The 25098-nt window shown below is 47.3% G+C and overlaps 1 protein-coding gene across 1 annotated transcript in view; it reads right to left on the reverse strand.

Moving 5' to 3' along the window:
• Positions 1-14324: 14324 nt before the first annotated feature.
• Positions 14325-25098, reverse strand: part of NDUFS1 (NADH:ubiquinone oxidoreductase core subunit S1) — a 28276-nt gene continuing 17502 nt past the window's right edge. Inside the window, exons 12-19 of the mRNA XM_015416009.1 lie at positions 24828-24956; positions 23187-23316; positions 22470-22630; positions 20902-21056; positions 17446-17621; positions 15678-15812; positions 15452-15524; positions 14325-14668 (exon numbers count right to left, since the gene is read on the reverse strand). Of these exons, the coding sequence (XP_015271495.1) occupies positions 14577-14668; positions 15452-15524; positions 15678-15812; positions 17446-17621; positions 20902-21056; positions 22470-22630; positions 23187-23316; positions 24828-24956 (1051 nt within the window). The 3' untranslated portion in view covers positions 14325-14576. The remainder of the gene's footprint in view (positions 14669-15451; positions 15525-15677; positions 15813-17445; positions 17622-20901; positions 21057-22469; positions 22631-23186; positions 23317-24827; positions 24957-25098) is intronic.

Consider the following 25098-nt stretch of genomic DNA (forward strand, 5'->3'; position numbering starts at 1 on the left):
GAAAGCGGGAGGGCCTCGCCTCCCTCCGCTCGGGGGACTGCCCTCGGGGGCCCGCTAACGCCGGGGCAGGACCCCGCGGAGGCGGGAAGCCGCTAGGCCCGCGCTCGGCGAAGGCCTCGTCCCCTTTGCGCCTCTCGACCCCTCCGGCCGGCCACGACCCGGCGCCGCCGTCCCTTCCCCAGCCTCGGAGGGGGCCCCCGTAGCCGTTTCGGCCCCCCACGGCCCCCCAAGCCCCGCCGGCCCCACTCCGGGCTCCGCGGCCTAGGTCGCTCCTCCGAATCCCCGGCTTGGCGTAGCGCGCCCGGCAGCCCGCCCCGCCCAGGAGGCGCCGCCTGCCCCTCTACGCGAGCCCGGGGATGCAGGCCGGGCCTGGCTTACCTTTCCAGCTGCTTTTTTTTCTCTCTCTCCTCTCTCGCCTCTCCCCCCGTTTCCCTCTGTTGGGCTGACAGACCAGAGTTTCCTCCCCAGCAGAGGGACCGGGGAATGGGCTCGGAGCGGCTTCAGTGCTGAGGAGCGGCGGCTGTTGTTGCCCCCTTGGCTTCGGAGGGAGGAAGGGAAGGGGGAAGGAGAAAAAAAACCACACAACTCACACCGCCGCCAGATTCCCTTGCTTGGAGAAGAGGAAAGCCAGGTTTGCACCGGAGCTCTCTTTATTATTATTATATATATCTATATTTAAAAAAAACTACAAAGTGCTCAGAGGGTAGGTGATTATTAAGGGGAATCCCTGAATATATTCTCCAGCAAAGAAGGCAGGGCTGCCGGAGCCGCTCGAGAAGAGAGCGCTTAGCCAGCCTCCTAACAGCACCACTACAGGCACTGCGAGGACATAACACCAGAGAGCCGCTCCTCTGCCCTCCAAAACAACAACTTTCCTACCATCTTGGAGGTAGGAGAGACAGAAAGGAGAAGGAGAAGAAGAAGGAGGGTAAAGTACGGGAGGCTCTCGCGAAGGGCACTTTGCAGAAAGGCACCTGGGAGGGAAGTCTGGGGGATGCCGCTTCTTCTTCCCCGTCTAGAAAGACCAAAAAAAACGACTTAGCCAAATGATTTCTCTTGGAAGCCCGCTTGCAACTTTGAAAAAAAAAAAAGAGAGGTGGGCAAGGAATCTTGTAAGTTTCTTCTTCCCTCCTCCTTTGTGATTAATATTTTTTTTAAAAAAAAATAATTAAAAAGCAGGCCAGGGTTTACTTTTCCTCCATACCTCTGAAGTTTTAAGAACTTTTATGCTTGTCTGGCAATTCTGCGAATGTAAGTAAAAAAAGTGTCCTTGCAATAGAGTGAGTGTATTTTTTTGCACAAGACAACTGATATTGAGGTGGGGTTGGGTGCTTTGGGAGGAATGGGATCTGTCGGTTCTGGAGAGAAGGTGAACGGATGGGACTTCACGTCTTGGTCAGAGGGGTGTCTGGAGCTCGAGGTGATGGACAGCGATCCGGAGAGGGTAAAAATACCAGTCAGTGCAACTCCTGTACAATGTTTGGTCCCCTTTCTTTGTTCATAACAATGCAAAATGAAAATAATAGTAATAAAATTGATATCAACATCTTGAAAGCCAGTATCTGAGTTTTAATATGTTTTTGAAACATCCCCCCCCCAATGAATGACCAGTGTAGAAATTGCTTTTAATTTGTCTGGGTTTGAAGTTTGACTGATGAGATTCTGATTGGGCTTTCGGAGTTGAGGAACTAAGCATAGGTGATCCCCCCCCCCCCAAAATGTTTTCAGTATAAAAACAGATTTGGGAAATGTCCTCTCAAGTGGGCAGTTTTCATTTCAGACCTGCTAAGGTATTCAGCAAGGTTAGCTATTCATTCCTTATGAACAGATTCTGTAGAATCCTTTGCAGCGTGAACAGTAGCAAGAACGCTTAGAAAACTATTCTGAGGTTTATAGGAGACCGTTACAAATTTGTTGCGCTTTTAAAAACAAACTTTTCAAATGTTGATTAACTTAAATGTTGTAGTTGAGACAAGAGTAACAGTGTGTTAGTTTAAAATTTAGCATTAATTGTTGCCCGTTGCTTAATTATCATCACAAAGAAACGTGTACTTAGATGTCTCCACTTCAGAAGTGTCTTCAGAACGTCTCAACTGAGCAATTGCCATCTTTTTAACAATTTTATTTATTCTTTATTTATTTATTTTTTGGATTTGTATCCCGCCCTCCCCGAAGGCTCGCTCTTTCTTTCTTTCTTTCTTTCTTTCTTTCTTTCTTTCTTTCTTTCTTTCTTTCTTTCTTTCTGGAGTCCGGTGTTCGATACGCTTTCTTGAGTATGTTTGTAGAGTCTGTGCACATAATTATTGACTCTGACAACTCAGTCATAAACACGTTTACTTAATAGTTTTAATTGTTGTTTTTATGTCTCTGTACATATTTTAGCTTTAGTTTTAATTGTTTTAATGGGGGTGTTTTGGGGAGGTTGGTTTTAATGGGTCTAAAATGTGACTTTTATTACGTATGTTTTGATTCATTGGCCACTGTGGTGGCCCATGTGAGGGCAGAAAGATGGGATATAAATTTTGGAGAATAAAAAAATCCACGCAGCCCATGTCAGAGCACTTGGATAGCAGATTCTCCCAACTCAGTATATCTAGTACAGAAGCACGAGAACTTTTTATAGACTCCCTCCATCCCAGATTGGCAGTACTATCTATTAGTGCCAGATAGCTTTGTGGAAGGAATCTCTGGTCTCCCCTTCAGTCCTGCACTTTAGATAATATGATTGTTTTCCCTGATGGCTGGAAAACCACCTACTTTGGACCATTCGGGGAACGCATGTTTTCTAAAAGGAGGAACATAACAGGATTTAGGTTATAGTATACAACTCGGGTTATTTGGTGCAATAGCCAGTGGGAAGCTTGTGTTCAGGCACCAAGTTTCTGAGGTTCAGCAAGCTTCTGGATTTTCTCTGTGTTTATGGACAAGAGCCTAAATTTGAACTGCTTTTTCCAAAGTAACCTTTTTTCTTTATGCTAGCGTATGGTCTAAGGGAGTAGCTTTCCTGGCTAATGTTGGATTTCATGTAATCAAATGCCTTCTGCCATAGTTGTTGAAGTACTGTGACTCCTTAGGGTCAGACACAGGGCAGAATAGCATCTGCCATACAGCCTGCCTCCTGCTGTAATCCTCAGTGGCGGGCAACGGAATGTGGTCTGTGAAAGGCCCGCCTTGCCACAGACATGCAGTGATTTGGCTATGCTGCAGCCACCCCTGTCATTACAGGAGACGAGGGGATTCCCGTCATGTGTAGTTAGTTGCTGGCCAATTTTTGTTTGCATCCAGCAACGATGTGTCCGTTTTTGTACTAGAGATCTAACCCCACGCCTTCAGTCAGGGAATAAAAAGTTTGGCTATATATATGTGCTTGATGACAGTAACAGTGATTTCCTCGGGAAGTTCAGAGCGCAGTCCTGCACTCGTTTACTCGAGAGCCAGTTGAATTCAGTGGGACTGACTTCTCAGTAAACGTGCATAATGTACTGCTGGTGTACCATATGGAACCTGTCGAAGGGCCCCTGGTTGCAGGCGAGGACATTGTAACCCAAAGAATGTTCCAACCGAGTAATGTAACCAGTTTCCAATAGAGATATATTATTTCCACACAGATTTTATTTATTATTTATTGCAGAACTCAAGGCGGCTTACAATAACAATAAAATTATTATTTAAAAAAAAAACCCTAAAAAGCCACAATTTAAAATCTCCAGTTAATAGTTAAAAAAAAAACCAAACTACTCAAATGCAGTCCTCAATAAAACTATCCTGTGCTCACTTTGGCCTAAAATCGGAACGATACAAAGTAGATGAACATTCTCAGCTGCCTTCCTGGAGCTTAAAAGTGAACAGGCCAGGTGCATCTCTGTGAGGAGGTTGTTCCATAATCATGGGGCTGCCACCAAAAAGGCCCTCACTCATGTGCCCACCTGACAAGCTTCTTTGATTGGCGGGACGGTCAGGAGGGACCTTCCCCACGCGAGTAATCCCCAGGCGAGAAGGTTCTTCAGTTCTATGACTGCTGGATGAAGAAGGGAGCAAGTGGTAGTGGCCCGTCGAAAGAACAGCTAAGCAAAATAACCTTTTAGATATGGACTCTGGAGGAAAATAAATGCTCTCTCTGAGTAACATTCCCTCGAGTGTTGATATGCGCATGAAAGTTTAATGAGAGCCTTTGTTTCAGTGCCGTGACATCATAATTCATCCCTTAAAGTAGGCATTTGACCTTTTACATAGCAAAATTTGTTCATGTTGCCCTTTAAATATACGGGCTTGGATTACAGCTAGAATTTTGGTGCACAAGGGGGGGGATTTCTGCCAGTTCCCCCCTCCAGTGGCAGTCCAGAACATCCCCAAAACACCACCCAAAACACTGAAGAATAGATGACCTCCGGGAACAGCTTGGAAGGCATCAGAGGTCTCCTGTGGGGGAGGTGAATGGGCCAAAATCGCACACACGGACCTTGGATTTACAAATATTCTAGGCGGGACCCGAGTCATTGAGCATCACCAACCAATGTTAAACATTCAGGTGGGGTAGCTGTGCTGGTCTGAAGCCGCAGGACAAAGTTTGACTCCAGCGGCACCTTGAAGGTCAACAAAGTTTTATTCTGGGCGCAAGCTTTCGTGTGCAAAGCACACTTCTTCAAACAAGTTGGAATAAAATCTCTAGGGTTACTGAAGAACGAAGCTAGAGTCCAGTGGCACCCCCAAGACTCTTGTTTCATTCTCACATCTCTAAGTCTTGTATTTGTGTGCTATTTTGCTGGCATCCATTGATCTTATTGGCCACCTGACCCAATTTCAGCTCCGCATGTGCATCTTGGCTTTGAGTGGCCCCTCCAACGCGCATCTCGGCTTTGAGTGGCCCCTCCTAACGGCTGCCCCCCACCCTCTTTTTTCCTGTAAGTAGCCCTTGAGGAAATTTTATTCCAGTTTGAAGAAGTGTGCTTTGCCCGCAAAAGCTTACACCCAGAATAAAACTTTGTTGGTCTTCAAGGTGCCACCGGACTCAAACTTTGTTCCAACGTTACACATGTTTAAATGTCATGGTGTTTCAGGACACATGGCCTGACCTTTTTCCCACTGAAGGTACCGAGTCTTTTAAAAAGCTTACCTTTGGCCCGATCACGCCCATTATTTTTGCCATTGCAACAGCAGCACAGTGCATCCCAGAAACCTCAGTGCACACACCTACTTCTGCGATACGTACAGCCTGTTCCGCAATGGCAGCGTTCAGAAGAGGAACAACAAGACAAGAAGAAAGCACAACTGCACTTAGGGGAATGCCACTTTCAGCCAGGTTTAGGACAGGGTTGGTTTAAGAAAACAAAAAAGAACATTCGGTCCCTGGGGTCCTGCGGCAGAACTCCAGTTTTGGCCGTTCTCCATTGTACCGGCCTTTCTAGCTCAGCAAGCAGAAACGGAATGCTGTTAAATTATTAATCCTTCGAACTAACTCCGCATTGTACTCTGGAAGGTTGAAACGATCCTGTCCCGATTAATTCCCCGGTTTGTTTACATTTGGAACCTGACCCTGCAAAAAAGCGAGGCATTATGTCAGTCCCTGGTGCCTCCAGGGCTCCCAGAGCAGGACTGAATGGCATTTGCCAACGTGTCTTTGGCTCTGGCCAACCCTCCTCATCCCCAGCAGGTTCCGTATCTTGCACGACGGCCAATATCAGTGTCATGACTGCTGAAATGCTCCCTCTAAGCTGTAGAGTCTTGTGGGGGAAAATTCGACTTTGTGAGCTCGTGGCATTAAAGTTGTGAGCGAGAGATTTGGCTACAGCATAAATCAGTTTGCTCTGGAGCCCTCCTTCCTGAGCGAAGACAAAAATGTGTGAGCCGGAGGCTAAAAAACTGTGAGTTGGCTCACACTCAGCTTAGAGGGAACACTGCTGCTGAGGTGAACACACTGTTACATGCCGCTAGTCCCTTACTGTCCACAGCTGGTCCAGAGCTTAGGGGCCAATCTTGGCACTCAGCCTCTCCTTTTGTGAGAGCCAGTTTGGTGTAGTGGTTAAGTGCGCGGACTCTAATCTGGGAGAACCGGGTTTGATTCCCCACTCCTTCACTTGCACCTGCTGATGTGACCTTGGGTCAGTCACAAGCTCTGGCACAGCTGTCCTTGAAAAAGAGCAGTTTGTGTCAGAGTTCTCTCAGCCCCACCCACCTCACAGGGTGTTGTGGGGAGGGGAAAGGAAAGGAGTTTGTAAACCGCTCTGAGACTCCAAGTGAAGGGCGGGGTATAAATCCAATCTCTTCTTCTTCTTCTTCTTGTACATTCTGTGAAATGCTGCATGTCAAATGCTGTTAAGAGTCTTGGGCCGAGGTCTGCTATGCTTCATTAGTACTTTGTATTATGGCAAAAATCAGTTGTAGGGTTGCCAGGTCCCCCTCTGACCAGCAGCAGGGGATGGGTGGGTACGGTTGCCGGACCCAGGCTGGGAAACTCCTGGATATATGGAGGTGGGGGCCTGGGGAGGGGAGGGGAGGGACCTCAGCAGGGTGCAGTGCCACAGAGCCCCCCCTCCAAAGCATCCGTTTTCTCCAGGGGAACTGATCTCTGTAGTCTGGAGATGAGCTAGATCATAGGATCACAGAGGCCATCTAGCCCAACCCCCCTGCTCAGTGCAGGATCAGCCGAGAGCATCCCCGACCTGTGTTTGTCCAGCCGCTGCTTCAAGACTGCCAGCGAGGGGGAGCTCACCACCAGTGTTCCCTCTAAGCTGAGTTAGTGTGAGCTAGCTCACAGTTTTTTAGCCTGCAGCTCACAGATTATTGTCTTAGCTCAGGAAGGATGGCTCCAAAGCTAACTAATGTATGCAGCAGCCAGATCGCTTGCTCAGAATTTTAATGCCAGTAGTTCGCAGAGTAGAAATTTTGCTCACAAGACTTCCCAGCTTAGAGGGAACATTGCTCACCACCGCCCTAGATCAAGATGGACAGCCGTGTTGGTCTGTCCGTAGCAGTCGAAAAGAGCCAGAGTCCAGGGGCACCTGAAAGACTAACAGAATTTGTGGCAGGGGAGGCGCTTTCGTGAGTCACGGGCTCACTCCTCCAGGTACAGCTCTTCCATCTCAGCCTCTTCCACTTCACGTCGTCGTCAGATACAGCTCTTCCACCTGAAGGAGTGAGCCAGTGACTCACAAAAGCTCATACCCTGCCACAAATGTTGCCAGTCTTTAAGGTGCCACTGGAATCTATTTATTTATTTATTTGGCTTCTGTCCCGCCCTTCCCGTCGCAGCAGGCTCAGGGCGGCTCACGACATTATTACTGATAAAATAATTTCTCAGTTAAAATGACAATAAATTAAATCTAAAAACAATGCATCGCTAGGAACGGCATACAACATAGCGGAAACCCACAATTGATTAGCACATGGTCTGGGTCATGTCAGCAAGGCACAGGCTACTCGATGTTGATGATATTATTGGTGTTATTAAGATATGGATGGTATTGGGGCCAGGGCCTCAGGGTTGTAAAAGGTAAAGGTTCTCTTGCTCGAAAGCCAGTCGAATCCGACTCTAGGGTTGCGGTGCTCATCTCCGTTTCAAAGCCGAAGAGCCAGCGCTGTCCGAAGACGTTTCCGTGGTCATGTGGCCAGCATGACTAAACACCAAGGCGCACGGAACGCTGTTACCTTCCCACCAAAGCAGTACCTATTTATCTACTTGCAATTTCTTGCTTTCAAACTGCTAGGTTGGCAGGAGCTGGAACTAGAGACGGGAGCTCACTCCATCTTGCGGCACCCGGGTCTTGAACTGCTGAACTACCGACCTTCCACAGCCTGCAGTTCAGCGTCTTAACCACTTGAGCCACCGCAGCTCAGGGTTGTGGCGGCTCCTTAATCAAATGCCTGGTGGAAGAGCTCCGTTTTACAGGCCCTGTGGGACTGTAAAAGGTCCCGCACGGCCCTGATGTCTTCCGAGAGCTCATTCCACCCGTGTGGAGCCGCCACCGAGAAGGCCCTGGCCCTTGTTGCTGCAAGCCTGGCTTCTCTAGGGCTTCTCTTGCTCTTTTCTGCTGCTGCAGATGAGCTGTAATTCACCTGGCATCTCTAAATTCAGTTGTTTGGGCCCGGACCTGTTACTTAAGAAAGTTTTCACGAGCAAAATGGAAAAGAAGCAGGTCCGGAGTATCCGCCACAAGAGGTAAACATGGCGGTTTGCCAAGGAGATACGGATTTGCAAACCTTCACCTACTTCTGTGCTCTGCAGACACTGCCACTTCAAACCCTACAGCATTCACCGTGGAGGCCCATGGCAGCCCGCAGATAACTTTCTTCACACCCTTAGAAGTAAAGTACAAGGACAGTGAGCTAAATATTGTCATTAAAAAATTATCCAAAGCATTTTTATTCAGCAGGGTCCTTAATCAGTGCAGTTTTCTTGGCGCTCTTTCCTGGCTGCATAGTTTCTCGCATTGCTTCCTGGTGGGGTGGACTGGTTTCTGAATGTCACATTAAATCTCTCCAGACAAGGTGGCATTTACAGATGGAAATAGGAGGAGATGGAGGTTGGCAAGATGAGGAGAGCCCTTGGGTATCTCACAAAGTCTGCCATTCATGTCCTTTTTATTTTTCCTCTCCTGTTTGGCTCCCCAAAAGTTCAAAGCAAGATGGGTGGGATTTCCAGCCAGTGTCCCATACGGGGCCAGGTGAGTTGAGGCAACACCAGCCATTGAACGTACAGGAAAATTTCCCAGTGAGCCTGGGGGGACACTGGCTGGACGGGAGAAAGGTACCTGGACTGGCGATGTGCTTTGGGTGGGGCCAGCATTCCACAGGAGCCCAAGACACATAGGAATAAAGACAACCTAAGAGGGGGGGGAAGTGCGATAAAACTTTGTGGAATTGTACGCAGAGTGGAGATGAAGAATTTTTTCTCTCCCAAGACTAGAACTATACCTAGTGAGAGGTATAAGGAAGTGCCTCTTTGGAGAAAGCATCAGTAGCTACTGGCCATCAGCATTCCCTCTAAGATGAGTTATTGTGAGCCAGCTCACAGTTTTTTAGCCTCCGGCTCACATTTTTGCCTTAGCTCAGGAAGGATGGCTCCAGAGCAAACTAATCTATGGAGTAGCCAAATTGCTCATTCACAACTTTAATGCCAGTGGTTCACGAAGTCGGATTTTTGCTCACAAGACTCCACAGCTTAGAGGGAGCGTTGCTGGCCATGTGACTAAAGGGAACCTGCACATCCAGGGGCAGCCAACCTCTGAATCCCAGCCCTAGGAGGCAGACTGAACCCCAGCAGTTCTGCCCTTCAGCGCTACGTGACTCAGACCCTTCAATGGCAATGGGCATCATCATCTCACTGTCTCCTTATGCAGCCTGTTAGCGGGAGGCAGCAATGGGTGAGGCCAGATTGTTGGCACTTCTGGTAGGGTCTGAGCTGAGTGGCCCCCGAAGTGGTGGTTTTTGTAGCGCCACGGGGGCTAATTAGTTTGGCTTGTCCCTGGGCCATTTTACCTCCCCCGTCTACCCCTGCTGGCCAGGCTGAGCACCTGTACAGTGCAGGGGTTTCAAGTGTTGTACTGGGACCTGGGAGACCTAGTTTCGAATCCCCCCTCTGCCTTGGAAGCTCCCTGGTTGACCTTGGGCTAGTCACCTGCTCTCAGCCTAACCTACCTCCCAGGGTTGTTGTGAGGATAAAACAGAACAATGTAAACTTGGGAGAGAAACGTGAGCCAGAAATAAATTAGCGGTACAGTGAACTTCCCAGTAATGCGGTGGCCTAAGCTAATTCTCTTGGCCCTGGTTATATTACAATCAGGGGTCGTTTCGTAGAAAGAGAGCTAGGGGAACTCATCGGGAGTGCAAGGAAGCCCCGCGAAGGCCCTCCCTGGCCCCAGGCAGGCAGGGGTGGGGAGAGGCAGGGAGCAATCAACTTACCCTCCCTCTTCTCCTGCCTCCTCCTGACTGAATGAGGGCCGGAAGCAGGGGGCGGGGCTTTGTCATGTGCCCCGCCCCCCGCCCCTCACCCGGGGGAACTGCGATCCCCTGCGATCCCCCCCGAAATGACCTCTGATTACAATAGTTGTACAGGGCTAGAGGGCATGAACTGCAGAGCAAAGAATGTTTACGGTCAGAGGGACGCTTCTCCCATCGCAGAGACACATGCCGTCATTTGCTTAGTTGCTTATGGTATGATTCAGGGGAACTCCTTCTCAGAAGTGACTTGTGCACAGTCGTCTCTGTATTGAACAGCCTTCTGCGAAGGGTGTGAGCCCAGAGTTGCTCAACACACGTGGGTGACAGAGTTAGGATAACAGGAAACGGAGGGTGTTTTGGTTTTATGCCGCCTTGGCGTTTTTAAAAAATACAAAATTAACTCTTTCTTCTCCCTTCCCCCCGAATTAGTTTCTGTCGCTAAGTGGGATGCCTGAGCCCCTTCTTAAAGTTCCAAGGGCCCAGCAGGAGGATCCGGGTCCGGTTCGGCCTTTCAGTCTTAAACTTTTGTAGAAAAGGCAGAAACACTTTTTTGAGGGGACGGGAATGCTCGTTTTGACACTGAATGAACCAAACGTACGGAGATGGTGCCGGCTGCTGCATAGCCTTCTCAAGAGCTCTTGATCACTATTTAAAATACTTGTTCTTAAAGTTCTTTAACGCTTTTTAAAAGTTTTTTAAAGCTTCAAGTGGGCAATAGGCGGCTGGGTCCATCTTTTATCTAAATAAACTTTGACATAGCTTTTTAGGCCTCATTTCTTTTCCTTCTGCTGCTCATTGCCAGCCTGTCAGCTTTTTACTTACCCACGCACAGCTGCAGATAAAACTTATCAGCTCTGAGGAGATACACAGCTTCCTTAGCCTAATATGGCAAACATCACAGAGGGACAGATGTCAGAATCGGAATTTGATGCAGTGACTCGGCACCTCTTGCAGATGTGCTTGCTGTTGTGTTCTCGTGTGAGCGGCGGACCCAACTCTAGCTATATCGGTGTTTGTCTTCAGTGAAAATGAAACAAGATTTTGTGAAAATAAATCTAGAAAACTGATAAAACTCCTGAGCTAAGATGACTACGGCAGGACTTCTCAGTAGTGTTCCCTCTAAGCTGAGTTCGTGTGAGCTAGCTCAGTTTTTTAGCCTCCAGCTCACACATTTTTGTCTTGGTTCAGGAAGGAGGGCTCCAGAGCAAACTAATTTATGCAGCAGCCAAATCACTCGCTCACAACTTTAATGCCACTAGCTCACAAAGTAGGATTTTTGCTCACAAGACTCCACAGCTTAGAGGGAACATTGCTTGTCAGAAACAAGGCGATGCAAAGGAATTTGCCAGCTATTGAAAAGCCCAACTTTCTGGCTTACGGCCGTCCACCTTCTCCTCTCAGACTGCTGTGCCGATGCAGGCGGTGGCAGGATTTGAACACTAAGGAAGAGTTCTCAGGAAACCCCAGCCTCACTTGGAAAAAGTCCCCTGAAGTGCCCCCTTTCCCAACTGGGCTGCCTTCATGTTTGAGCTCAGCAGTCCCTTCTCCAGCCCGATCTGCATGCCTACGGTTTACTTCATTCGTACCCTGTCGTTCTCCCTGGTGGGGGACCCAAAGCGGCTGACATCATTCTCCTGTCCTCCCATTTTATCTCACAACTTGGTGATGTAGGTGTGTGCGTGCAACTGACCCCAGCGAGCTTCTGTGGGCAGAGTGGGAGCTTGAACCTGGGTCTCCCGGATTTTAATCTGACATTCCAGCAATGACATCACACTGGCCTACAAACCACACACCTCACCCTAAGGAAGGAGGCGAAGACCACCATACTTGACTTGGTGTCATTCGTGATCAAGAATGAGTAGGAGCATATCAAGGTGATCTTAGTACAGCCGCAGTCGTCAGTTACCAAATGCAGAGTAGGATTTGGGGATGTGCCCTTGTGGAAAAGTAAGTTGGAGAGGTGGCTGTGGTATGTTCTTGATATTTGCCCGTTCTTCTTGTTGTTGTTGTTGAGTCGCACAGTCGAGTCCAACTCTTCGCGACCCCATGGACCAGGTCACGCCAGGCCCTCCGGTCTTCCGCCGTCCTCTGAGGTTTGCTCAACTTCATGTTCGTTGCATCGATGACACTGTCTAACCATCTCATCCTTTGCCGTCCCCGTCTTCTTTGACCTTCAGTCTTTCCCAGCATCAGGGTCTTCTCCAGTGAGTGCTCCCTTCTCATTTGGTGGCCAAAGTATTTGAGCTTCAGCTTCAGTATTTGGCCTTCCAGGGAACAGTCAGGGTTGATTTCTTTTAGGATTGACTGATTTGATCTTCTTGCAGTCCAAGGGACTCTCAAGAGTCTTCTCCAGCACCATAGTTCAAAAGAATCTTCTTATGGTATTCTTATTCCTTTGTTATGGGCTGTTATTAAGTTTCTGATTCCTTTTGAACTATTATAAGGTGTTAATGTACCTCGAAAGCCTTTCAGGCTGGGAGGTGAAATAGTGGTTTTAAATAGAAATCAATTGCCCTCTTTATGGGTTTTCCTCCCCATACCCACCGTTAAAACATCTAACAAGCATTAACGTTTGAGTCCAGAGGCACCTTTAAGACCAACAGAGTTTTATTCAATGTATAAGCTTTTGTGTGCCTGCACAAGAAAGCTTATACCTTGAATAAAACGTTTGTTGGTCTTAAAGGTGCCTCTGGACTCAAACTTTGCTCTGCTGCTTCAGACCAATACAGCTGCCCACCTTAATCTAGCATTAAATAACTGTGTCAAATACCGAGTTTTGTAAAACCTAGACTGTAGCCTTGAAGTCAGTAGGACTGTTTTAAGACATATTTAGGATTGAAGAGCTGGTCAGTTAAGCAGCCTAAAGATTAAAGTTAAAGCCATCCCTACTGTGCAAAAGTGTGTAGCATGCAAACAAGAGTTTTAGCTTTAGTTTGCCTTGTCTTCCTTTTTGTGGGTTTGGGGGAAATCTAAATGGTCAATAAATGACGCCACAATCCCCAGAACGGTTGTGCTGATTGATGGATGACCTGAGCAAGTGAGCCAAAACCATAAAGCTACTGAAACTAGCCCTATTGTGACCAGCGAAAGTGGCCTAAGTCCACTTCACCTGGGAATGATATTCTCCAATTGCTCTATATTGAAATTAGTTTGCTTAAACTCTTATCTATATAAAAATGGAAAGTATTTTCCCTGCAAATTCTAATTTGAGTTTTGATCCCCTCACCACAGGGAATTTGTGGCTTCCCACAAGAGAAGTTGTGCCGCTAGAGGGATTTTGGTAAACTGAAAACCAAACAGCAGTAGAATATTTTAGTCATCTCTCTTTACTGGCACTAGGATTTGAACGCTTTATGCAGACTGGAGGTTCTTCAGCCACTTTTCCTGATACAGCACTAGGCACGCATGTCCCCTGCCCACATTGGGTCAGGGGCCTTCTCAATTGGTATGGGAAAGGTCGCCAGGAGTAAGAGCAGAATCAGCACCCACCTTCCCCCTCAAAGAAGGGTTTTGTGTTTCAGCACAGGACTCTTTAGATACAGACCTGATTGCATGGTAAAGTACTGGTCTGTGTATCTGCCAAATGTCTGCACCATTACAGATACAGTACATTAGCTTGCATGTAGGCAAGAGTTAATGTTGGTCAATTCTAACTTCCATAGAGGTTTGTCTTCTCCATTGCAGGAACTGATCTTTTAATTGCTTTAACCGTCATTGAAAGGTTAGAGTTAGAAGTTCAGTTCTGCAGCACAACAGAAGTAGTAATCTTGTAATTGCTTTAACAGTCATTGAAAGGTTAGAGTTAGAAGTTCACAGTTTCTGCAGCACAACAGAAGTAGTAATCTTGGAGCTTCCAGCTTCTCCTTTACAGTGCAATCCTAAACAGAGTTACACACTTTTTAGGATTGCACTGGTAAGTGTCCTGGTGAGAAGACATCCGGTGGGGTTGGTTCCATTTTTGCCCAGCGAACAAATATCAAGATTGTGTACTATATTCACAAAAGATATTAGGGCAAAGTTATTTTCACTGCGGCTTTCTTCTGTATTGTGTTTTTTGTTTTCATATTCACTTTGTGCTGTTTCTGTACTATTTCAGTAGATCAAATACGGAAGTCAGACTTTGAGACACTAGTTTTTCTGCACTGTATCTGATATTTAAAAAAACAGCAACATTAAACCTCTTGGGTGTAATAGGTGTAAGCCTATTACTGTCATAACACCCTTTATAAAAGTTTACTCTCCTTTGTCCAGAATTCAGACAGCATGATAAAATGCAACAAAATACTTCGATCTTGCTATATTGTTCCCATTACTCTATGGGGTAGATTGTACACGCATCCAAACTTTTATCATTACTTTGATGAATCAGAACACACAGAAATAGGCTCCCATCTGTAAAACTGTTTTAATTTTACATCATTTTTGTACACAATCAGTATACATAATAAGTATGCATAGATACAGTAAATTGTGCTGAACATAATTATTAAATGCACACTGACCATTAGCCTTAAATAAAGTTTACCTGCATTCATTTAAAGAAGGTCTGAACCCAAAAACTGACTACCACAGGTGGGTGGAGAACAGAAGTGGAGAAAAATCACTCTTTTAGTGCCTGGTGGACTTCCGGATCTCATTCCTTAGCAGAAGGATGGTTCTTCAATTGCCTTAGCCCCCTCTGTAACAGCTTTCACACATTTAGCCATTGTCTGTGATGCTCTGCTGATAGGATCTGTGAAGACAAGCATTTATGTGCAATTGGTGAAGGTCACATTCCAAGACTGGCTGTATTCGGGGAACAGAAACTTGGCCAAACCCCACTGGAGCTGTTCTTAACATATTATATGCCAGATTTAGTTAACTCCCAGTCTCTGTCTCTAACAGGGCAATCCTGAGAACATCTTCCTGGGTGTAAGCCCACTAGAGTAGACCTGATCACCACTTTGGGGCCAGGAAGCAATTTTTTCTCCAGGCCAGTTTGGCCAGGGATCCTGGAGGTTTGTCGTCATCTTCTGGGCATGGAGCAGGGGTCACTGGGAGCGTGGGGGGGGGGAGGCATTTGTGAATTTCCTGCATTGTGCAGGGGGTTGGACTTGATGACCCTGGAGGTCCCTTCCAATTCTACGATTCTAAGTGCATGTGTGTAAAACCAAATAAAAATACTAGTAATATTCTGTCAGGGAGTTCAGGGTGGCCAACATAGTTCTACCCTTTATTCTATGCACACAACCACCCCAGGCGGAGAGAAAATGGCTGGCCCAAGGTCACCCAGGGAGCTTTGCAGATGAAAAGGGGTTCAAACTTGGCACTCTGCAGTCCCAGTCAGCCACGCCGTGCCCCTACCCACTGTCTTCATGATAGTTCCTTATTCGCAACAGCAATCAAAGTGCTTCATATGGAAGTGAAACCGCTGCTCTGCCTCTTTACCAAATGCACTAGAGGCCTACTGTGGATTCATGTGATAAAAACGCTGCACATTTACGTTTCCCTCGAACTGCGTCAGTGGTCACAGTACCTGTCATATAGAAGTCTTTCACTGTGAGCTGGGGTGGAACGAGGGGATCGGTCAGAAGCTTCTGATTCACCACCTGCAATTACAAGAACGTGGCAATCACCTCCAGGGGAAATAATCATTGTTTTCACTCTCCACACAGTACATTGTATTCTCCTCAGCTTGCCGCAAAAGCCCCTGTTCTCGCTGAGTCGAGCGAGTGCAGAGAATAGCAGAGCTGACATCATACCTTGGAGAGCTCATTAGCCTGGCGAAAGTAGTTGGCTTCTTCCACGTCATCATATCGGACCAAATTTGGAGAGACTTCTTCTAATCTGCTCCTCACTTGATCAAGGGTATCGTACGGGAGGGTCATGCCGGCCAGCTGGAAAAGACAAAAACGGGCAGGGAGGAACAAATACAAACGACAACAAAAATCAAGATCTGATACTGTCGTGATGGCTTTTGATTATTTTTATGTATTGACCTCCCACTTTTCTCCCCAAGGGAGACCCGAAGTGGCCAACGACAACGTTCTCTCCTCTGGTTTATCCTCGCAACCATGACCCTGCGAGGTAGGTTAGGTGGACGGAGAGTGATTGGAAATGCTACAGAAGTCAAGCTACAGCCAATAAAATGTTACCAAAATATTATATGGTGTACACAATAGTAAAATTAAAGCATAAGACCGGTTTATCTGGCTGCATTAAGAATCAGAGCAAGCTTTACATAAGCTGTAATAATTTCCCAAACAAAGTTGATGAACACGTCAAATGACCAACAGAAGACCATAAGAAGCGTGTACTGAAAAGAGGACGACGAGATTGGACTTATATCCCACCCTTCACTACCTGAAGGAGTCTCAGAGTGGCTTACAATCTCCTTTCCCTTCCCCTCCCCACAAGAGACACCCTGTGAGGTAGGTGGGGCCAAGAGAGCTCTCCCAAGAACTGCCCTTGAGAGAACAGCTCTGAAAGAACTTATGACTAACCCAAGGTCACCCAGCTGGCTTCAAGTGGAGGAGTGGGGAATCAAACCCGGTTCTCCCAGATTAGAGTCCACGCTCTTAACCACTACGCTAGCCAAAATGCATATGGTCTTGTGTTGGTCATTTGAGCTGTTCATGAACTTTGGGAAATTATTGCAGCCTATGTAAAGCGTCCTGTGATTCTTAACGCAGCCTGATACTCAAGTGCATTTTTAAAATTTTACTATTGTGTATGCCACATAATAAAATATTTGTTTTGATAATATTTTATTGGCTGCAGTTTGACCCTTGAAGCATTTTCAGTATATTTCAGGCCGAGTTTTGTTTCCCCTTTTCCTTCGTTTTGACGAGTGACTGGCCCAGGGTTACCCAGCGAGCTTACATGTTAGAGCAGTAACTGAAACCTGGGTTTCCCAGGTGAGATGCTTCAATGACTGCACGTGATGATGGCTCACACTGAAAACAGTCAATATTTGCAATGAGGCAGCTGAAGTTACTGTAATTTTGAGGGGGGATTAGCTGAAGTATCGTATTTGTGTTTCGTGCAAGTACGATCAACAAGGGAACAACTGGCAGGTCTACTGTGCATTAACGTCCCACCAAGAATAAGCTAGTCCCCAAGTGCTAATACGGCACACACTAGGTGATAATTTTATCCTACGAGCCAGAGTAGAATCCAGTCTGCTCCCTGGCTATTCCAGGGAATCCTGAGAAAGAAGACATATTTCCTCATCTGCCTCCACCCTCTTCTTTTTCAGCAAAAATAATTTTATATACGTACAGAATTTATATTCCGCCTTTTTGCCCCATCAGGGCCGCCAGGGGGGCTTAACAAGTCAAAGCAAAACATTATAAAAGCATCCCGAAACCAATTTAATGTGCTGATAGATTTACGAGGTTCCACCGAGATTCCAGGCCGGTGCCGCGAGAAGATTCAAGGAAACAACGTTTTCTTTTTTTACTGCAGCAGTATCCCTGCAAGCCCTGACTTGCACGCTGTGGCAATTAATTTTTCATACACTTGCGGTACCTCGGAGACGGCTCTAATAATTCTCCAGTCCTCTCTCGCCACGCCGGGCGGCATCACCGCAACTCGGGTTTGCTGAGCTCGGCCCTCGGTGTTTACGTAGGTTGCAGCTTTCTCAGTGTAAGCGGCTCCTGGGAGAACGACATCAGCCATCGGGGCGCCGACATCACCATGGTGCCCTGAAACAAACAGCCGTGGAACTGGCATCAGCTGTGCCGGGAAACGTCACTGATATAACCTGCATGGTTCGGAGCCTCGTACAGGCAAATGCACACTCCCTTGACTGAAGAGAAGCCTTGATGACGTTCAGACCTAGAGTTAGCTTGTCCATCCATTCTAAAAGGAAGAACACTGTATCTTTTCTTCACTAATCCTCTACTAAGAAGAAGAAGAGGAGACTGGATTTATACCCCGCCCTTCACTCAGAGTCTCAGAGAGGCTTACAAACTCCTTTCCCTTCCCCTCCCCACAACAGACACCCTGTGAGGTGGGTGGAGCTGAGAGAGCTCTTTCCAGAACTGCCCTTGAGAGAACAGCTCTGGCAGAACTATGGCTTGCTCAAGGTCATCCAGCAGCTGCAAGTGGAAGAGTGGGGAATCAAACCCAGTTCTCCCAGCTTAGAGTCCGCGCACTTAACCACTACACCAAACTGGCTCTCATATTAAACACCATATTAAGAGGGCTTGCTCTCCCTCCACCTACCCCCGCCCCCCAGTGTGTGACATGTACTTTATCGTTCTTGCCCCAATACTAGTGTAGTCTTTCTGGCTGAAGTTTGCATTCATGTCCCTGCCACTTGATATCTGTAATTGCCTTTCTGTAATTATACCCTTGATGAGCTTGTTGAACCACTGTTAACACACTGTTCAAGCCACTCTTGGCAGATGGTAGAGCTATGAAGCCTTTTAAACAACGTGCAACACAGGAGGAGTTTCTATGAAGGCTCTGAAGTTCAGTTGTCAACCAGAAGCTTTCCCCAATCAAAAGTAAGGTTCACCGAATTCCATGGGAATCCCTCGGTTTATTAGAGAGCATTGGCTTAGTTAAGTGTACTTGTGATGGGAGCCTAAAGCAGCGGTTCCCAGACTTTCTGGTATGGTAATCATCCACGTTTTTGGGGTACCCTTGGCCAAGTTCCCTCCTCCTTGTGCTTTTCCATGCACTGAACAGCTCCTACCAGTTCTTTAGGCTTTCCCCCCCTTCCTCCAACTACTACTGTCAACTAGACTAGTTGCCTGACAGATCCCCCCCACCCCAGCCCTTATTGTTGAAAAGAGAGGTGTAAGGCAAGAATGTGAGAAATTTACAAAGGACAGGGAGAGAAAGAATGATACAGAAGGAGGGAAGGGACATTGGGGAGGGGTGGCCTGCAACCCACTTCCAGAGGCTTCGCGACCCAATTTTGAGTCTTGGGAAACGCTGAGCTAAAGCACACAGATGCACCAAGCAAAGGTCAGTGCAAAGACGGTGGACTATAAAAAAATCACCCACGTTTATTTCCTACTGATGATACTTTTGAATGGAGCAGAAGCTGCATACTACCCTTCCTATTAGGGGTGTGTAAGAAAAAAAATTCGGCTGAATTCGGATTTGGGTATTTTTGATCCAAAAATATTCGGTATTCCCAATTACTCCTGAATACCTGTATCGGCACTGTACTGGTATTCGAATTAATACTGGGGAAACCCGAACAATGTTCCCTCTAAGCTCCACAGGGCTGTGAGCAGAAATTCTACCTTGTCAGTAAAAAAAGTTAGTAGCATTAAAATTGAGAGCGAGTTACTGCATAAATTAATTTTTTATAGGATTAATTCCATAACCTTGTAAAAATCTCAGAATAAATTCTTTTAAATTATATTCAAACTATATTTTAAGAATAAATTAAACATAAGAGAAAATGGAATCAAGTCATATTTCACCCACCCCTTTCCACCATATCGGTAGACCTGTCCTCTGGAGGTCTACCCACCCCTTTCTGGAGAACAGGTCTACCCACCTCCCCACCACTCAGTTGAGCAAGCCACGGTCTGAGTGAACTCAGAAGTTTCACCCTTCTGGGTTCATTCAAGGCTTGGCTTGCCAAACACATTTCAAGGGACCATCCCTTTAAATGCATCAGGCTTCCCCTGCTCCGTAGTTTAAACCATGGGCCAGGAGAAGTTGGCCCCCAGAATCTGGCGTGCCCGGGGATGTCACTCTCTCCCCGCAGCACGCAGACCTGGCTGGGAGGGCTTCTTCTGCAGCGTGGTTTAAACCGCCCCGCAGAAGCTGGTCCCAGGAGCTGGCGGGTGGGAAGGGAGAGCCCCCACACACACACAGACCCTGCTGGCAGGGCTTCTTCTGCAAGGCGGTTTAAACGACCTCACAGAAGAAGCTGGTTCCACGATCGCTGGGGCTGCTTTGGTATAACTGTACCACACCTGTATAAAAGTCGAATAATATCGGCTGTATTCGGGCTCAGCTATATCGGTGGCCAAGTACGGATCTCTAATCTGTATTCAGCTGAATAAATTCCTGAAAAATACTAATAAGGTATTTTTCGGGTATTTGTACAGCTCGGTATTTACCGAGCGCTCACCCCTACTTCCTATCAGAGAAACGACCAGCAGTAAATCCTATGGACATAGTTTCAGAGGACAGTCATGCTGGTCTGCAGTAAAACAACTAGATTTGATTCCAGCAGCACCTTGGAGACCAAGAAGATTTTTCAGATATAAGGTTACGAGAATCAAAGCCACCTTTCATCGGATATGCATCTGACAAAGGGAGCTTTGACTCTTGAAAACGTATATCCCAAAACCCTTCTTGGTCTCTAAGGTGATACTGGACTCAAATCTGGGAATCCCATCCACAGTTACTCTAAGCCTGTTGAAGCTGATGGGCTTAGACTGGAGTAAACTCCAGATGGCAGTGCATAGTCAAACTTACATTCCTTTCTCAGTCCTCATACTCTAAAGTCTTTCGGACATGCTTGGCAGGAAGTAAATGGGTGAAATCCTCACATTTTCCCCAAGACCTCATTCACTGAGGTTTTTAGGAAGTTGGAGCCGAACATCAGGCAGCAAAAATTTCAAGGACAAGGTTCAAAACCTTCCAGAAGCACGTACAGAGCGACACCGCTGGGATTTGCAAGAATCGCACATGGGGTACAATAAGTTCAGGCTCCAATGGTCATGCTCCTCTTTAGTCTTAACTCTGGATCAGTGGGTCCCAACCTTTTTGAGTATGGGGCCCCCATTTTAACATCGGGGAAAACTGCAGACTCCCCACAAGAGTAGCTGTACTCTTAGTATCCACCGATTGGAAAAAATGCACAATGACCCAAAAAATGGCAATGCTTAGTGTGCGTATAGTTTCGTGGGCCCTTTAAAACAACTCTGGGCCCCCTCAAGTTGGGAACCACTGCTCTAGCTCGTGAGTTTAGAGGAAAATTATAAGAACTCCATGCCTGCTACTTACCCTGATAGATAATAAAGCAATTCTTGGGCAAATCCTGACGACTAACGCAACCTGCATCGGCCCCTAAGAGGTACAGGACTTTGGGAGGGTTCTTCCGGATTGCGTCCACTCCTGGTTTGTAGCCTAGGTCAAGTGCAGCTACTTGGCTGGCAACCCTATACAGAAAAGATTACTACTTCACCCTACATAATTTCCTTAATAGTCAAAGAAACATACAACAATTATATAATCTGTTTAAATTTGTCCGGTGTCTCTATTTTAGCTACTTTGGCAATACCCCACCTTTCTGCCCCGGTGGGGACCCAAAGCAGCTTACATCATTTTCTCAGTCCATTTTACCCTCACAACAACCCTGCAACGTAGGCCAAGCTGAGTGTGTGTGACTGGAGTGCCTGCCTTCAGAAGCCTGCAGCTGCCAGAGGAGAACATGTGGCTGGACACATGCGGAAGTGAGAGGAATGACACAGAATTACACATAGCATGTTTTGTGCAGAGCCAAAAAAAATTCTGATAGGTGGGAAATTTAATAAGTTGTTCATGCTCAGTATTGGAAGTAAATTTATATCTTAAATCTGAATGTATCCTACTGGAGATCTTTTACTAGGGTACGCCCTGACCTGGATGGCCCAGGCTAGCCCGTTCTGGTCAGATCTCAGAAGCTAAGCAGGGTTGGCCCTGGTTAGTACTTGGATGGGAGACCACCAAGGAAGCCCAGGGTTGCTATGCAGAGGCAAGCAATGGCAAACCACCTCTGCCCATCTCTTGCCTGGAAAACCCCATGAGGGGGTCACCATAAGTCAGCTGTGACTTGATGGTACTTTCTATCACCACCGTGTCCCATTCGGACGGCCAAAATTGTTTCCTCCTATATAATATAATGGAGCTGGTCACCACAGCCGCCTCCACACATGACTGGATGCTGCCTTCTCACTGGGGCAGCTCCAGAGTGAGTTTTCCACAAGCAGAATGGAGCTTTCCTGCTCCCCCACCCCCCCAGTGTTGTGGTCTCCACAAAATGCTGTTCTGAGGAGGGGGGGAACAGGCAGGCCCTCACCAGAGGTAAAGAGAGGCCCAAGGCCACTTCCATTTTTGAGACACACACACACACCCCGCCGAAAATGGGAGGTTGGGAAGATTAGTATTTGTATCTGTAACTATAACCAAATTAAGAGTTAGCATCAAAAGTGTAAATTTGAGGGGCCCCCTAGAATGTGAGACCTGGGCCAAATGGCCCTGCTGCCCCCCCCCCCCGAGGCCCTGGGAACAGGGGAACAACTTGTGAGGAGTCTGCAGTGAAATTGTCTCTCCCTTTCTGTTACTGGAAAATCTAGTCTGGTTCCAACCCACCACGTTACAGGAATCATTCACATCTGGATCTTCCTGTATGGGCGAGAGAGAGATTGCTATGGTGCAGCGAGAGCACAAAAAACAACCATTTCTGGGCGCAACCCAACATTTCTAGACATTCTGTAGCTGCCTTCGGACGGCTACAGCCAGCAGATCTGCACTGGGAACCTTTTACGCCCCTTCCATGGGATCCCACGGAATAGCATCAAGCTCGAGCAAACCTATGAAGGATGTTCAGGACCTTCCACTCGGCGGCAGCTCCGCTTTTGCTCTTAGCGTTCTGGGCAATGGTGGAAATGGCTGAATGAATGGCCGCTCCATCCCCCCGCTGAAGTACCGTGCTGCCGACCACCACCATCGGCTTTTTGGCCTGATTTAGGATCTGAGTGGAAGAAGCAAGAGAACGGGGAAATCACGGCTACAATACCGAGACAACAAACCCATTTTCAAGGCGATTTTTTAACACAACGATGTCAAATTTTGGTTTGCCACCAGTACCCAATGGGCTTTGTGTTCTCCTCTCTACTTTACATGAAGCAGAGCCATGCAACGCCAGAACTGTATTATTGTGCCGGTCTCTGAGGAAGGAAATCAACACGGCAGTGATTCAGGCGCTTTCCTAGAGAAGTGGTTTTCAAACATGAATTGGTGATCTGCACGCAGTCGAGGAATTCTCTCCACACTAAATTGGTTTAGTTAGATGCCTCCCATCCGGACACTGGCAGACCAGCTTAGCTTTAGAAATGCATTAGATAAATTAAATCTCGCATGGTACATTTATTAACCTTGACCCAATCGTTATGGATTGAATATATCAGTTCTGCATAGCAAATGACCTTGGTGAAAACCCGTTGCACAAAAATATCACTCGATTCGGGAGTGGCGCGGCCACAATGGGTTCTGCGGTGGGTTTCTTTTAAAAAAATATTACAGGGTACCTTGCTGAATGGATGTTTCTCCGAGGCTATGTCCAGAAGCAGCTGTGGGGAATCTCCCAGGTGGTCGTAGGTGTAAGTCAAGTCGACCGGACTACCCACGAGGGCCACCTGCAGCTCATTGTGTAGCCAGCTGAAAACGGACCAAATGTGAGGTGCCGTTAAGGCTCGAGATTGTATAACACCCCATACATCTTTGCTATGGCCATTTCACTGATGTGCAGGTCCCTGTTTATCCTGCAAGAGTTCCTCTGCACAGAAAGCCTTGTTTATTAGTTGGCTGAGAGTCCGTAAGAGGCCGTACTCTCTTCTTTCCCGTATTTAATCCAGAATTAAAATGTGGTGCCAATTCGTAGTGAAATATAAAACTGTAAAAAGTCTCTATCAGGTCAATCTATGGCTACACAGAAGTGGGCAACAGCAAACCACTTTTGTTCATCTCCCGCTGTCAGCTATGCTGCCACAGCATGTGGAGGGGGGAAGGAGGCCGCTGGGTGAGCGTCTTCAGGTTCTGGAATGTTAGCTTTCACTTCTTCTGCTGCGTCTTATCTAGTAGCCTGACCTTGGTACTTCGCGATCCTTGCTCTGCCTGGGAACCTGCTCCCGTTAGTTTAGGTACGCAAGGCTTGCACCTCTGATTGGCTTAGCTCCATCAGGGGGTCCCCACTTTGAACGCAGTATATCTTCCCCTCTCCCGCCAGTTGAGTTAGCTCTAACACAGAATGTATGCACAGATGACCTGCCTTTACTGTCTTCGATAAACTTGATCCTTCTGAAGGAACATTGTTGGGACTGATTGCTGTGGGCACTCTGACACCTGCTTTGATAACCCTATGGGGGCGCCATAAGTCAGCTACAACTTGACGGCGCTTACCATCACAACCGACACCACTGAAGATCACGATACCAACATGAAATCTGGTACGAATGTTGGGACATAACTCTGTGCTTGACACAGGAAACCCCCCAACCCCCGTTCGACTAATCTAGTAGCCTGACCTTGGTACTTCGCACTCTTCGCTCTGCCTGGGAACCTGCTCCCGTTAGTTTAGGTACGCAAGGCTTGCACCTCTGATTGACTTAGCTCCATGAAATTGCTGACCGGTCGGGTTAGAACGGATAAAAGGAAGTACTTCTTCATCCAAAGAGTGATTAACACTTGGAATTCACTGCCACAGGAAGTGGTGGCGGCTACAAGCATGGACGGCTTCAAAAGGGAATTAGATAAGCATATGGAGCAGAGGTCCATCAGTGGCTCCAGGGCAAGTGATGCTCTGTCATCTTGGTGCTTGGGGGGGTCAACAGTGGGTGGGCTTCTAATGTCCTGGCCCCACTGGTGGACCTCCTGATGGCACTGGTATTTCTGGCCACTGTGTGATACAGAGTGTTGGACTGGGTGGGCCTTTGGCCTGATCCAACATTGGCATCTCTTATGTTCTTATGTTCTTATGACCCTTGGCATGACTTCCCCAGTGGGGGCCAGGGAAGAAGTGTGGGGAAGAGAAGCACTGCAAAATATGTCGTAATGCAAATCTGCTTTACAGAGTAGGACCCTGCTCCATGTTCCCTCTTCAAATCAGAGCTTGACCCACACCGCACTTTACGAGTTTGCAGGAGGAGTGATTCTTTTGTCTTAGGACCAACCTCTTTCGGATTCTGGCGTTGAACAGCGGTGCCTCGAAGCGAGGATTGGTGCCGACCAGAAGCAAGACATCTGCCTCTTCCACTCCAGCAATCGTGGTGTTCAGGAGGTAGTTAGACCGCAGGTCTATCCTGTAACGAGACACACAAGGCAATCAGCTGCACTGACGAGAGGGAGAGAGCTACGCGTGGGGTTGGGGGGGGGGAGGGCTGAGAAATAGTAGCACCAGAAAAAAATTATTTTAAGGCAGAAATAGAATCCAAGCAAAGCTTC

The sequence above is a fragment of the Gekko japonicus genome, unplaced genomic scaffold (assembly GCF_001447785.1).
Source record: "Gekko japonicus isolate JY-2015 unplaced genomic scaffold, Gekko_japonicus_V1.1 scaffold123, whole genome shotgun sequence".
NCBI classification, from domain to species: domain Eukaryota; kingdom Metazoa; phylum Chordata; class Lepidosauria; order Squamata; family Gekkonidae; genus Gekko; species Gekko japonicus.